At 40.2% G+C, this 16306-nt stretch overlaps 1 protein-coding gene across 3 annotated transcripts in view; it reads right to left on the reverse strand.

Annotated features, from left to right (window-relative positions):
- Positions 1–16306, reverse strand: part of GALNT11 (polypeptide N-acetylgalactosaminyltransferase 11) — a 55317-nt gene that overhangs the window by 9247 nt on the left and 29764 nt on the right. For all 3 annotated transcript variants that reach the window (XR_004298113.1, XM_032394278.1, XM_032394277.1), the window contains exons 3-7: positions 13652–13775; positions 11974–12140; positions 9687–9812; positions 6032–6281; positions 926–1043 (exon numbers count right to left, since the gene is read on the reverse strand). Coding sequence is in view for 2 of the 3 variants with exons in the window: in XM_032394278.1 (XP_032250169.1) it covers positions 926–1043; positions 6032–6281; positions 9687–9812; positions 11974–12140; positions 13652–13775 (785 nt within the window). In the remaining variant the exon portion in view is untranslated. The remainder of the gene's footprint in view (positions 1–925; positions 1044–6031; positions 6282–9686; positions 9813–11973; positions 12141–13651; positions 13776–16306) is intronic.

The raw sequence follows: 16306 nt of genomic DNA on the forward strand, positions 1-16306 counted from the left end.
TGCAAAAATACAAAATGACACATGCACAACATACTGTGGTATTGTGGGGGTTCTGCTGCGCAGCCCAGGAGCTGGGAAGTGGAGAGTGAGGACATCTGCTAGTACGCAGAGGTCCGCGTTCTTTCCCTGGCCCTCACTCTGCCCTTGGCAAAGACTGTCCTCCAACTCCCAGTTCCCGGAGTTCCAGACCCCACCTATACCACCATCTTCCCAACGTTTGCAGCTGGAGAAGAGACCCAATTACGAAAGATTAATTCCTTCCTCAGGCTGGACGGACTTGTATATGTAAAGGATTCTGCTAGCTACTCCTGAAAGTGGGATGGGGAATTAATTAATAATTTTCCTGGGAGAACAGGTGTGAACCAGGATGGTCTTGAGCAATCAGGGAAATCCAATCACCCTAAATATATGTGTCTAGGGTTAACAAATAAGATTAATAAACTGACAAAGAACAAAATTAGATTAAATGCACTTTTAGGGGCGCCTGGGTGGCTCAGTCGTTAAGCATCTGCCTTTGGCTCAGGTCATGATCCCAGTGTCCTGGGATCGAGCCCCGCATCGGGCTCCCTGCTCGGCGGGAAGCCTGCTTCTCCCTCTCCCACTCCTCCTGCCTGTGTTCCCTCTCTCGCTGTGTCTCTCTCTGTCAAAAAAATAAAATCTTTAAAAAAAAATAAATGCACATTTAGACAGCTGAAATTATACCCAACCATTCATTACAACCTTCCTTTTTAAATTCTTATAAAATAAAGCTGCTTAAATACTTTCCACACTTTGAATGGATATTATCCACATCACAGATTATGATAAAGTAGCATTCATTAAGGACAATTTGTTAACAAAGATAATCAAAGAGAACGGACAGAAAATATGAGATTGTAGATGAGAATTATATTCTACTACATAGAGTTAAAGATGAAAAAATTACCCGAAATGATATTTCTAAATTTTCTCCTCCCCAGATATCCATGCCATTGTCGTACTGTCCAAGTTCATTGAAATAGTGTCTGTTCATGGCAAACAATCCTCCAGCCATTGTAGGTGACCTAGAAAAGGAAATAATTACTGTACCAATTCTACACAGCCAATTATCTATCATCTTTGTTTTAAAAAAAATTCAGCGCACCTTTGTAACATCACTAATGAAAACCAGATTAACTATTATGAAACATTTTATCTAACATCAGGGAATGAGCTGGGCCACGTAACTGAATTTTCTAGATCGCCAATGATATACTAGATATCTGGCAAATGAAGGCTACTTTTCTAAGCATCAAAAGTACTTTTTAAATTATAACACTGTTCTTAGAAAGAGATATAAATTAATTCCTTTTGACAGTCTCACAAAACAGTGGGATAAAAACTGGACTCCAGAGCCTACCAAGGGGAGACCAGACAAACTTTGACTTAGACCAGTGGCTCTCAAACAGGATGATTTTGTCCCCAAGCAAACATTTCATTAATGTCCGGAAACATTTTTAGTTGTCACAATGGGGGCGGAGGGAGTTCTACCAGCAACTGATGGGCTGCAGCCAAGCATGCTACTGCATATTCTAAAATGCACAAGACAGCGCCCACAACAGAGAAGGATCTGGCCCAAAACGTCAATACTGCTAAGACTGAGACTGTTAATGAGAGAATCTGAAGGAGACTGGCCCTCAAGGAGACACAAGCTCAGCTTCCAGCTGTCTCACTTCCTGAAACTGAGTTAAGGTGATGGTGGATTTCAGCGTCCCAAGCTCCCTGCTAGAAGTGAAGCAAAACTTCTCTGCAGGCAGAAAACACCATCTCAGGTATGAATGTATTTCCATAATTTTTCATGACAGTGTCCGCCACCAAGCAAAAGTAAATAAGCAACTAAACAAATAAATAACCAGGCAATCAGGAAGATAAAGCACATGAAAGAAAAACAAGAGAAACAATCTACAAGAGAAACAGATGTGCAGGGGTTTCAAATAATGTAGTTATCAGGCAGAGACTTTAAAATAACTGCTCAATATATGCAAGGATAAAAGACAAGATGCAAAATTTGGCAGATAGATAGACAGATCAAAAAAGAAACCAAATTTATGTATATCTGAAAAACCCTTCTGACAAAGAGAAGAAATTCAAGCAGCCAATGAGAGGCTGCCTTCAAAAATAAGAGAGTGTTGCTGGCTTCTCACCACAGACAGTGGAAGCCAGTGGTTCTTGAATGATTACCTTCAAAGTCCCAAGAATCTACCCACCAACGTAGAAATGGGTATGAAGTAAAATTATACTTCAAAGTAATCGTGAAAGGAAGACATTTTTACAAAAAGCCAGAGAGAAGTAATCACCAGAAGGTCCAGCCAAAGGAAATACATTTAAAATGTCTTCTTTAGTCAGAATGAAAATAATCCCATATGGAAGTTTGCAGGTGCAGAGAGAATAAAGAGTAAAATAAAAGGGGAAGTATGTGGGTAAACCTAGATGAATAATGGCCACATAAAAAATGTCTTGTAGGGTTAAAACACACACACACACTTCAACAATATAAACTGAGGGGAGATAAACTGGAGAATGAACATTCTCAGAACCCTGCATTGTTTGAAGTACCAAATTATGTTGCAAGAATGTACGCCGTATTCTCTATGGTAATCACTACAAGAATAGTATTAAGAACACATAACATCTAATAATGGGGTGGCAGTTGGGAACAGAATAATAAAAAATCCAAACTCAAGATCAAAAGAAAGCAAGAGAGGAAGGGGAAGAAAAGAACACAGTGCCACTGTAATCATAAGCACAAAATACAAGTAATATTCAATGTAATCAACTGGAGTAAAAGGAAGTTTTTCACACTGGTTTAGCAACAAATCATAATAAAAAGCAACTACATGCTCCTTGCAAGGGACACATCGAAATAGAAGACCACAGAGACTGACAACAAAAGGAAAGTTACACGATGCAAATATTACAACAAAGCTAGAATAGCCATATTAATGTCACTATAATGCAAAAGTTTTACTATTCTGAAAGTCTAGAATAAATGGTTTCATTCACAAGATCTAATAATTTAATAACTCCAAATTTTCAGACATCTATGGAGACAGAAGACAGCCTCAAAACATATGAAGAAAACAGATAAAGAACTACAAGGAGAAACAAATACACAATTGCAGTGAGAAACTTTAATATACCATATTTAATAACTGATACAAGTATAACTACACTTACCACGGTGCACACTGTGTAATGCACAGAACCACTGAACTGCTATGTCGTGCACCTGAAACTAATATAACACTACATTCAACTATGCTTCCATAGTTTTTTAAAGAATTAACAAAAGTATAGAATATCTGAATAATATAATAAACTTGACTGAATTGATATAGAATCCCATTTTTTAACAACCACAGAAAATACAAATTTTCCAGGCACACAAGGAACATTTACAAAAATTACTCATGTGCTTGGCCACAAAGCAAATCTCACCAATTTTCAAAGAATTAAAATCATACAGAATATTTTTTGATCACAGTGAAAAGCTAGGAATACATAATTATAAAATCCTCATATACCTGGGGAATAATAAATGTACTGCTAAATAACCTATGGATCAGAAAAACCGTCACAATGAAACTATTTTAAAATAAATGACAAAAGGGCGCCTGGGTGGCTCAGTTGGTTAAGCGACTGCCTTCGGCTCAGGTCATGATCCTGGAGTCCCGGGATCGAGTCCGCATCAGGCTCTCTGCTCAGCAAGGAGTCTGCTTCTCCCTCGGACCCTCCCCCCTCTCATGCTCTCTCTCTCTCTTTCTCTCTCAAATAAATAAAATCTTTTAAAATTAAAAAAAAAAATCACAAAAAATAGTAATTTGTGGGATACAGCTAAAGCCATGGTTAGAAGAAAGTTTATCACCTTCAATAACTGTATTAGGAAAGGAAAAATGATGAACAATTTAAAAATCTAAACATCCACCTTAAGAAGTTAGCAACCCTGAAATCCTAAAAGTGAGAGAACTCACAGAAGAACTGGGAGAAAAGTGGGGGAAAGCGGCAGGAGGAGGAAGGGGCACTAACGTGCTCGCCATGCGAGGAGGAGGGTCAGATGGTGCTGTCCCAGCCCTCGAGTGCCGCTTTCTCCTGGTACCAACAGAAACATGCACACTACACCACCAGGCCAGAGAGGAGAGAGTGACACAGAGGAACAAAATCTTCACTTTGCCCACAGAAAGGACCTAAAGTCAGTTTGACATTGAAAAGAGGAATAGGTTATTCATCTAGAGTGAAAAAAGCAATAAATGGAAGACCCAAAATAAAAATAGTGATAAGAATTAGCCTCTGGGGAGAAGGACTGAGAACAGGGAGCAAGGAGGGAGCCAGCCACTCCTCATCCAAAGTTCTTCTATACTATTTTGTTACTGAATACATGTTTGTGATTAAAAGTATTAAAAATTAAACGATGACAACCAACGCCCACGAAGATGGTGAAACAGGCAAGAACTGGCAGAGGCACGAACGCAGAGAGCGAGCAGCAGCCGGGGCACCGTCTTCCTGCGCGGTGCGTCTTTACCTTGTCACAGAGAGCACCAGGGACAGCCGGGAGGACAAAATGGAGTCACCGCTGCCTGCCTCCAATCACAGGACGTGCGGCTGTAGAGACCAGAAACACAGACGGACAGTCCCCAGATGCAGCCCTGCTTTCCCGAGTGTCAGGTTCTGACACTGAACTTCGCAGGAGCTGCAGCAGATTCTCGCACAAAGCACGAGAGAGCAGAAGACGGCCCCGCTCGGCCAGCAGACCACATCAGGCCCCAGGAACTGGCCGAGGTCTCCCTCCAAGTCTGGGTCAGATGAAAGGAAGCTGGCAAGTCCCCACAGGCCAACTGCAGAGCCACCTGAAGTGCTGGGAAAACATCATCTCCTAAAGGTAAAAAGAGGCATGCCCCACAACCAGGCAGTTTTCTTCTTAAACTAGAAGGTGGGAATAACGGTGCTGATAACAGCACCATCTGTGACATTAAAGAAAGACAAGTGAAAACCGCCCAACCTGCCCTCCAACAGTAAACTGGGTAAGTTTGGACAGAACATATCATAGAACATGATCCTCTTTCACTGCTGTATAAAGGAGAGCCATACACTGTAATACAGATGAATTTTTTAAAGCAATGTTGAGTAAAAGCAGCAAGACAAAATGAGTCCAATGGCTTCATTTTATACCAAGTCCAAGAACAGGCAAAACTGAACTATATTTAGAGACGCACGCAGAGATGGTAAAACTCCAGGAAGGCGAGGAAATGATCACCAGGTCAGGGTAATGACAGCTCTAGGGGCAGGGGCTGTGACCAGGAACAGGGGTACAGAGGGCATCTGGGTGCTGTGTCCTGACCTGGGTGGTAACTGCACAGATGTTATTATAACCATTTATTAAATTGTGTGCATAATACATACATACCTATGTGTACTTTTTATATATGCTATTTTGTCACAAGTAAAAAAAAAAAAACAAAACTGTAGGTCCAAGAATGTTAAAAAGTAGAAACAGACAAACCTCTCTGAAATCCACATGAGAAATTTAAAACAAAAAATAATAAATAATATATAAGCAGATTATACTGAGAATATGAATGAGAACTAAAAATAATTTCTACCCTGTGACTTTTAACTGTACTAGCAGGAATCCATCCTAAAAATCCTAATTATAGAGAAGGCTCATATAGCAAATGTTCTTCACAACACCACTCATACTAGCAAAGAACTGAAGGTAAGGAGATGACAAAAGCAATAAACCATGATAATCGGCATAAAAAACACCGTATGCTATGCAACCATTATCCCAAGATACTGCTCTTATTTGTCTACCCTTCTAAGTGATACACCCTTGAGGACATGAGTAATTCCGAATTCACCATCTCTCCTTAGGAGTTGGCGCAGCATATAAAATCCAGTGAGCACTCAAGAATTTCTAGCGGACAAATTAAGCCAACACTTCTGCTCCCTGCGAAGCAGGGGTTCTCGTTTGAAGAAGTACTGACAGAACTTTCCACACCCAGAGGAGAAACCTCACTTTATCGGCGCAGTGGCTCCTGCTGGTCCTCCGAGCTCAGACAGGGGCACAAGATCCCACTTGAAGTGCAGACCCCAGTTGAAACCTCCCCGCACGACAGGGGACGAGCTGTAGGCGAGCGTGTCCGCGCTGATGATGTCGATGACAGGGCACACCACGGTCCGCTGGTCCTGCTGGATGGCAGCCAGCAAGGGCTGCAGCCACACCACGTTCACTTCGCAGTGGCTGTCCAGGAACACCAGGACTTCTCCTGAGGAGGCAAACAACAGGGGACCAGCCCTCCCTTGAGGTACGGCCGCCAGTTCCGTCAGACGACGCGTCCACATGGTATGAAATACAATCGCCGCGCCTCCAGCCCAGCGATGACTCCACTACTCCACTGCCCACCAGGAAGAGAGGAGGACTTTTAGCCGGGATTCTGCCTCGACTGCACTGCTCTGACTGAGAAACACGTACACGTAAATTCCGACTCTCCTCAGTGAGAAGATTCAAAGTCTCACAGGAACAATTCTGTTCGTTGGACAGAAAGGTACGGGGTGCGGTGCAGGGACAGTGGCCACTTGTGTGTAGTTATTATTACACTTACCGCAATCAAAATATTTCTAAATTTGGGGGCACCTGGGTAGCGCAGTCGGTTAAGCGTCCGACTCTTGGTTTCGCCTCAGGTCATGATCTTGGGGTTGGGAATCGAGCCCCGAGTTGGGCTCTGCGCTCAGCAGCAGGGAGTCTGCTTGAGATTCTCTCTCTCCCTCTCCCTCTGCCCCTCCCCCTTCTCTAAAAAAAATTCTAAATTTAGGATACATTTCCCTGCCTTAGTGAACAGAGGCTAGAGAACATAACTGTTTTCACTGGTGACTCAGAAACATGACCACATTATCGACCATCGCCACAACACAGCAGTTCTCTCAGGAGTGCGAGAACCATGTACCCCTTCCGCCATGCCAGGGACATGGGCTCCCCTGTCCTCTGAAGTCACCACTCAATGGCCACATGCTCATTTCTTCTTCCATTTGCTGCCTTTCCTTCCTTTCCCCAACCTGGTTGGCTGTAGCGGCTCTCGCGAGCCAATGGGATATCTTTTCTTCTAGCTAGTAAAATAAAAATCATAATGATTTTATCCAACATTTTTAACTCCTTTTGATAAACGTGAGCAGAAGTGCGGGTTTCTTTGATAATTCCAAATTTCTTTGATAACTTTATGGTGATTCTTAGCAACTGAGAAACTTAGAATCTCATCACCAGGTGGCATTCTTCTTCTTCTAAAGGTTTATCCATGAAATGCATCAATATAGATTTTATATGAATTCCTTAAAAGCACCTATTTTAACAAGATGCATCCTACTTCAACTAATGACAGCAGAAATACCTCCGGCAAGAAAGCTCAGCAGATGTCCTTTAATACAGAAAGGCACTCAGCCTGTTCACTATTCAAGGTGAAGTGAAGTCAATTCAATCAAGGTTCCTTTGAGGAGAAAATGTATTCATAGCTTTTCTTAATTCTAAAAATGTTACTTTTTTTGATTTAACTAAAGGAAGTAAGATTATACCTGGTTACGCTGAACCTGAGACTGACTTCCCCAAAACTGGCTTGCTGCTTTTTTCATTTTTTAAAATTTATTTAAATTCGACTAGCCAACATACAGTACATCGTTAGTTTCAGGTGGAGTGTTCAATGATTCATCAGGTGCGTGTAACACACCCGTGCTCATCACATCACATGCCCTCCTTAATGCCCATCACCCAGTTACCCCATCCCCCCACCCCCTCCCCTTCTGCAACCCTGAGTTGCTTCTGACAAACCCTAAACTACATTTGAACGAGGACCAAAAGACCATAAAGAAAAAAACTATTGTTATCTGAAAAATACAAACTTTTAGTAATAATGTAACAGTACATTTTGAATGGCATAATCTTGCCATTCCCCACAATCTTCTCTTTATCTCAACTCACCCAAGTCATTAGGTACTTATTTGACTAGAATTCTAAAGAAAAAATCATAGGCCTTGAATTCATTCTACATATGACTGTAGACTGGATGCCTGTGAATTACTTCAGTTTGTTGTGGCTTTAAGAGAAAGGAGGGAAGAAAGACTAAAACACGAAGTCCCGCCTACACTCAGCAAGTAGGCCAGCGGGTGTGCAGGAGGGTGGTAGACAAAGCAGTGCAGCCACTGTAAACCCCCGTGACTGGTTATCTTGATGCAAGGGGCAGACAGGGAAGGTGGGAGATGTCACTACAAGCCCCCAACTCAAGTTCTGGAATTCTCAAATTACCTTCATGGGTTTTTTTTGCCATAACCATACACTACCTGCACTATTATACACCTAATATTTTAAAACTGATTCATTTAACTTAAATAAAATTTAAAAGGAAAATTTTATCAAGATCATAAATGAAAATCAGGATCACTAACCTTACAGAGGCAACCACAAAAAGAAGTAACAATGGATTCAATGTCAGGTAACGGAGGACTGACCAGATATATTTTCTGCAAAAGACTAAATTTGATACCTGTTTTTTTTTTTAAAGATTTTATTTATTTATTTGAGAGAGAGCAAGAAAGAGAAAGCACAAGGAGGGGTGAGGGGCAGAGGGAGAGGGAGAGGGAGAAGCAGACTCCGTGCTAAGCAGGGAGCCCGATGCCCAGGAGCTGAAGGCAGACGTTTAACCAACTGAGCCACCCAGGCGCCCCCCTGTTCTTTCTTTTTCTAAGGGGAGATGAGTATACGCTGGAAATGTTTTAAAGATATATTTGTAATGGAGACTTTATCTTCGATGGAATCAGAAGGATTGAGAGAGAATTTTAAAGAAAGTACCTTTATAGTTTTATAAATCAATTTTTATTTTTATTTTATTTTTTAAAGATTTTATTTTTTAAGTAATCTCCACACCAGCATGGGGCTTGAACTTATAACCCCAGAGATCAAGAGTCGCACACTCTACTGACTGAGCCAGCCAGGTGCCCCTGTAACTCAATTTTCAACATTATGTCCATTTATCCAACAAAAACCATGATGCATTATCACCAGAGGTATGTATTTGTACTTGAGAATTATTGGCATAACTCAAATCAAACAGTCTAAGTACACATATTTTAAATTTTGTATTTAAAAAAAATTACAGGGGCACCTGGGTGGCTCCGTCTGCTGAAGGGCCATCTGACTCTTGATTTCAGCTCAGGTCATGATCTCAGGGTCATGGGACTGAAACCTGTGTCAGATTCTGCACTCAGTATGGAGTCTGCTGCAGATTCTCTCTCTCCCTTCTCCCTCTGCCCCTTCCCCCTGCATGCTCGCTCACTCTCTCAAATAAATAAATCTTTAAAAAAAATTAAAAGTAAAAAAAATTAAAAATAAAAAAAATTACACAGTTACATTTTGTTTTACTCTTCTCCTTATATAAGTAAGCAAGATACAAACCTACATGAGGAACAATAATTCGCAATAAGGGCCACTATGAAAACAGACCAGCTTGGACTCTAGAGCTCACGTCCTTGGAGTCTGTTTTGGGACAACCGGGGTGGAGTTATAAAGAAACCCTTTCCAAAGTGAACAAGCCTCCTATCACTTTTCACAGATCTCGGCACAATCAGGAAAGACCAAGGACAAAGCCCTTGTTGCCAACACCCACTGAGAAGAGCAGCAGAAGTTATACCTGTAGCGTGGGCTGCTCCAATCATCCTTCCTCGAATCAATCCCTCACGCTTTGGGTTTCTTATTACTTTAATTTTTCCAGGGAGATATTTTTGGACATATTCCTCTAGTTCTCCTTTCAGATCATCTGAAAATAAAGAGTCCCATAATAAAACCACAAGAGACATATACAAAGACTTTTTTTTATAGCTACTCTAAGATTGTATCTGGTGCTTAAATTATCAAATATAGAATCTTCTGCTGCTTTATTTAAAAAAATATTATAACTTATCTTGTAAGGAAGAAAAAGTAAAGAAATGAAGGGTAAGAGTTGAAACACTAGCCAAGAAGAATACTTACCTTGAGTGACTGAATGTTCAGCTGACTGCATTCAATCAGATTTAAAACCAAAAAAATGAGGTATGTCTTTTGTTTCAAAGTAATTTACTGTTACTCCATTTCAGAATAGTTGTAACAACTTCTATTGCCCCTACCAAGAATTATATAATAACAGCAGTAAATATGTCCTTTTATTAATTTAGTACCTTCCAAGGGCACTAAATATTTTTTAAAAATTCTAGCTCATTTACCTTTAAATTTCATAACTTCAAAGAGCATATAAGTAATTCTTTACATTGTTAGTAGATAAACCATTCTAAGTTATCGTGAGTTTTCACTTTGAAAAATAGCTATAAACTGAAAAACAAAATACAGATTAAAAAAAGCTCACCACCGTAAATTCTGTAATTTAGTACTTAGCCAGTCTTCTATCTGATGCCGACGCACAATCTTGGCTTTTTAATTATTCATTTTTGAAATTAAGTTTTGTTTTCTATTAACCTTTCTAAATTTCTCTTGTGCTATTTCAGTATTTGCAAGGTGTAAGCATTTTGTTCCCACTGGGCTCAGTGTACATTTCCTTGCTTTATATATTCAACTGGTAGACCAATTCTGTTGTTGGTAGGAGTTGCTAATAAGCTCTTGAGTAATGAAAAATCTGTAACTGGCATACAATTTATCATGCATACAATTTATTAATGTACTTCTGCAGCTTGCTGTAATGAAAAGAGCAGAAGGCTTAGAACTATGTGGACCAGGGGTCTAATTTCAGCTCTACCACTTAACAGCTATGGGACCTCAAGCAAATTACTTAATATTTCCTCCTCTATGAAATGAGGATACAACCTATCTCTTAAGGTAGCTTAGAGCCAAATGAGTAGCATAAAGAGTCTTCTGTGTGTACATGAAACCATTCTTAAGAAATCTATGTTGAACTGAAGAAAGGTATATAAAATACGAATTTCCAGTTACAAAGTAAGTCGCAGAGATGAAAACATACAGCAGAAGGAATACAGTCAATAATATTGTAGTAACACTGTAGTGGTGACAGATGATGACTATACTTATTGAGGCGAGCACTAAGTAATGTACAGAACTGTTGAATCAATATGTTGTGCAACTAAAACAAATATAAAACGGTGTGTCGATTATATTTCAATAAATTTTTTAAAAGTGTATAAATACTGAATCATAAAACACCGGCATTCAGAGATCATCTAAGAGCTATCACAATGCAATCCACTTTTATCTGGGGATAGTCAGTATAACAGACTCATTAGATAAATATAAGCCCAAGGCATTACACCAAGAGAAAAAAGCCAATGTTGAAAGGCCACATATTGTATGATTCCATTTATGCAACCATTCTTAAAATGACAAAATCAGAGAAAGAAACAAAATCACAGAGATTAAGGCTGTCAGGAATTAGTGGGTCAGGGAGGTGGATGTGAGTACTAGAAGGTAGCGCGAGGGGGATTTTCGCGGTCATGGAGTCGTCTTTATCGTGATCACAATGGTGGTTACAGGAACGTGCACACAGGATAAAATGACACAGAACTGTACACACACACTATACTGACATCAAATTCCTGGTCTTGATGTTGCACTCTAACTACATTAACTACACCAGTGGGGGAAACTAGGTGAGGGGTAACAGGACCTCTTCGTAACCCACTGTTACTAATCTATAGTTATTTTGAAATAAACATTTTTTAAGAATGTAAGCCAAGGGAAAAATTTCAAGGGCCAAACTTAAAATAGCACAGTCTGTAAAAAGATCACAAAGCTAATGCTGTTTCCTCAAAATTATCCTCTAATCAACAAACAGATACTTACTTGTTGCTAACTCTGCTGCAACTGTGTGGCCCAGGGTCCTACCCCCCGTCTGAACTGTCAGCTGATGCTGCTGATGCTAATCCTACCGTGATCAACAGCCCAGATCCCACAGTATCAGCTACAACAGCCCTTACCGAAGTCACTGTCATCGTCCACAAGGATGATTTCATGAAGGAGCTGGGCTGGTGTGCGGTCCAGGACGCTGTGCACAGTACGGAGCAAGGCAGACAAGGCTTCGTTGTAGAAACAGATAACAACACTAGCGACTGGCAGGTCCACAGGGTAAGACTTGTCCTTACATCTGTAAAGACACATATGAGAAAATGTGACATCTTAAAAGGCTCAAATGTTTTAGGTCATTATTCACTAAATATTAACTGCCTCCTGCTCAGCCTCTTTCCTACATTGTAACAAAAGTTTCTTAAAAAGCACTTAAGAATACATTGTGGGGTCGCACTCAACAGTTTTACAGTTTGTTAATAACTTCTCTCTCCAATACCTGCTACTCTGCTTATTTTTAGATTAACATTTAAAAAATGATTTTTTTTTCTTTTTTTGGTACAGAGGTTATATAAAAATGTGTCATTTGTATGAAATCACTACAAGTTTTTAATGCAGTATTCATAAGTTAATGTAATGTTCGCTTCTCCACAACGAACATTCAAAAGGAAACAGAAATATAAAACTTTGTATTTGAAAATTTTATTTCTTACCCAGTAATAGAAAAAGATTTGAGTAAACTAGTATATAAATCAAGATCATGGGGGCGCCTGGGTGGCTCAGTCGGTTAAGCGTCTGCCTTCGGCTCAGGTCATGATCGCAGGGTCCTGGGATCGAGCCCCGCATCGGGCTCCCTGCTCAGCGGAGAGCCTGCTTCTCCCTCTGCCTCTGCCTCTCTGCCCGCTTGTGCTCTTTCTATCTCAAATTAAATATCTTTAAAAATGACAAAAAGGGTTAGGTGGCTTCAAGCAACAATAAAAAAAATCACTAACTTAAAGAATAAAATCCAGAATTCCATGTTCTTTTGCATGGCATACAAAGCATTCCAACATCTGGGCCCTGGCTACCTCCAGTCTCCTGACATTCTTCCACTATGGCCGTAGTGAACGGTTCCAGGGCCTTTCCGAGTACTGTAATGCCTCCATCTGTTCGCACAGGAGCGGTCCCCTGCGCGCTGCTCAGCCAGCACCCTCTAGGAGGCCTTCCCTTACGTCTGGTCTCCGGTTCCCCACTTCATCACCAGTTCCTACCACAGCCCTCATTCTTGTACTACTGCAATTACCCATTCCCTTATCTATCTCCCCTGCTAGACCCTAAGCCCCGTGATCCCAGGGACTATGTCTTCCTCTACTTACTTCCAAGACCTAATACAGTGTCTAGAAAACAAAGATGCTTAAAAAGGTCTGTGGAATGACGGACTGACCAACCATATGAATGAAAGCCTTTGAAACAACAAAAATGACAAAGACAAAAAAGTGAGATGAGTGAAATTCTTCAATTTTTAATTCCTTTGCCAAAAATACAATAAACATTTCAAACAAATTTATGCTCAGAAGGTTATCTAATTACATGGAGTTAATACCTCTTGCCTTTCCCCTCTGATTTAAATTTCAAGAGAGACAGCAAGCTCTAGAACTCTGTTAGTACAATCTCAGGCTTCAGGTGTCATAGGAGTGGAAATCTGTCTTAAGCTTTCCAGTATCCTGAATAACGAAGCCTAAATGCACTGATTAGCACCATCCTCACGACTTACTATAATGCCACTAAAAGCAGTCATTAAAACGCAGCAGCAGCAACTAATGAGAAACGTACGCAGCATTCCTGGTGTCTGGCACGTCCCTGTGGTAGCCCAAGCGGTTACTGATAAGCATGTTGAAGGCATGTTTCTGATAGCCTAAGTCTCTCAACTCCTGATCACGTTCATTAAAAATCATACCTGCAAAAGATTGAAGTTACAGTCAGTATGTTAAATCTGGAAAGGACTGCTGCAGTTATTGTTATATTATGATCCTAAGAAAATCCTGACTTTAACCCCTTGTAACCAAATAGCCACGTTTCTCAAATCTAACTTGTCTCCATTTTCAAAAAAGTAAATTGAAGTTAAGAGTCAAATTTTTGTCAGTCTAGCTCAAAAAGCAGGTATACCTTAATCATAAATACCTGCTCACTAGCCATAATCTTAAGAATATTTTCAAGAAAAATACTTACATATGGACAGAAATAAAAGAATGATTATTTTTCCATAAAAGCAATAGATTATAGAACCCATATGGGCAACAGGTCCCAATGACAGGCAAGTTTTGTTTTTTGTTTTTTGTTTTTTTAAGACTTATTTATTTATTTATTTGACAGAGACAGTGAGAGGGGAACACAAGCAAGGGGAGTGGAAAAGAGAGAAGCAGGCTTCCCGAGGAGCAGGGAGCCCGATGCAGGGCTCGATCCCAGACTCCGGGATCATGACCTGAGCAGAAGGCAAACGTCCAATGACTGAGCCACCCAGGCGCCCCGACAGCCAAGTTTTTATAGGAGCCCTGCCCCTAAAATAGAGATTATTGATAAGCCTTTCTACAAAGTCTCTGATTCCAGACTTTAATCAGCTTCATAGTCAGGAAAGGCAAGAAATTCCCCGGGGAGATCCCATCAAAATCACTACAATTCAACATTCCTGCTCTAACATTCAGAAACCTTACCTTTACGTAGAAGGATAATGTCCCTTTTTGCTCTCTTTCCCATATCAAACCTTTAACCTCTCCTCACAGAATGACTCCCTTGTCCCAGCATTTCCCAAAGTCTGGTCACAGAAATCTAATTCCACTGGACATTAACAGATGTTAAAAAGAAAAAAAGGATTTCATGGTCAAACAATCCAGAGAAATAATGGATTTTGAAAGTCCAATAGGTTTTGTTCTGTTTTATTTGGAATGGAAGGATAGTCCTGATCCTTTAATGATGCTGACTGTTTTACAGATACCCAGGTGTGAGGGGATGGGGTACAGAATGCATTGCTTCCACAATTTATTTGACCACAGATGACTAGAGTCCCCAGATCCACTTTGGGAAACACTACCTCTTAATATGCTTTTTTCTATGAGCTTTTAAAGCTGGAATACATTTTTTTTTTTACAGAATATTTTCATTACTGATAGAACTCTAGAAACTTCATTTTAAAGCAGTATTTAGTGTCCTTGCATACTCTGTTCTTATTGGCTGTATAATAATGAAAACAAAATTCCATGTTTTGCTTCCATTTTACAGTGTTTTTCATGTATTAAGATACCCCTAAACAGGGATTCTCAATCACCTGATTACTTTCAGTCTTTGTCAATAACTGACAGAATTGTGCTGACATTTTAACTGTTACTAGTTAACTTTTCATGGTTTTAGACTGTAATACAGACTTTTACATTTTTTTTTTAAGATTTTATTTGACAGAGAGAGCACAAGTAGGCAGACAGGCAGGCAGAGGGAGAGGGAGAAGCAGGCTCCCTGCTGAGCATGGAGCCCGATGTGGGGCTCGATCCCAGGACTCTAGGATCACGACCTGAGCTGAAGGCAGACGCTTAACAACTGGGCCACCCAGGCGCCCCTGTAATATGGACTTTTAAAAGGAAATTCTAGTACAGTTAACATACAGTGTTGTATTAGTTTCACGTGTATAATATACATACCTTACTCAGTTTTCATCATAATAAATGTACTCTTAATCCCCTGCACCTATTTCACGTAGCCCCACCTACCTCCTCTCTGACAACCACCAGTTTGTTCTCATTAAGAGTCTGTTTCCTGGTTTGTCTTCTTGTTTCTTAAATTCCACACAAGTGAAATCATATGGTATTTGTCTTTCTCTGACTTATTTCACTTAGCATTATACCCTCTAGATCCGTGTTGTTGCAAATGGCAAGATTTTATTCTTTTTTATGGCTGAGTAATACTCCATTGTGTATATATACACCACATCTTTATCTACTCATCTATCAATGAACACTTGGGTTGCTTCTATAATTCGGCTAATAATGCTGCAATAACATATGGGTAACATGTAACCTTTCAATTTAGTGTTTTTGTATTCTTTGGGTATAAACCAAGAAGTGGAATTACTGGATCATATGGTAATTCTACTTTTAGTTTTTTGAGGAACTTCCATACTGTTTTCCAAAGGTGGCTGCACCAGTTTGTATTCTCACCAACAGTGCATGAGGGGTCCTTTTTCTCCACATCCTCACCGACACCTGTTTCTTGTGTTTCTGATTTTCGCCTTCCTGACAGGTGTGGAGTGGTAGATCATTGTGGTTTTGATTTGCATTTCCCTGATGATGAGTGGTGTTGAACATCTTTTCATGTGTCTGTTGGCCATCTGGATGTCTTCTTTGGAGAAAGGTCTGTTTATACCTTCTGCCCATTTTTAAATTGGATTTGGGGTTTTTTGGTGTGGAGTACATCCTTTTTTAAATACAAAAGAACGAAGCT

The sequence above is a fragment of the Phoca vitulina genome, unplaced genomic scaffold (genome assembly GCF_004348235.1).
Source record: "Phoca vitulina isolate PV1807 unplaced genomic scaffold, GSC_HSeal_1.0 scaffold80, whole genome shotgun sequence".
Lineage (NCBI taxonomy): Eukaryota > Metazoa > Chordata > Mammalia > Carnivora > Phocidae > Phoca > Phoca vitulina.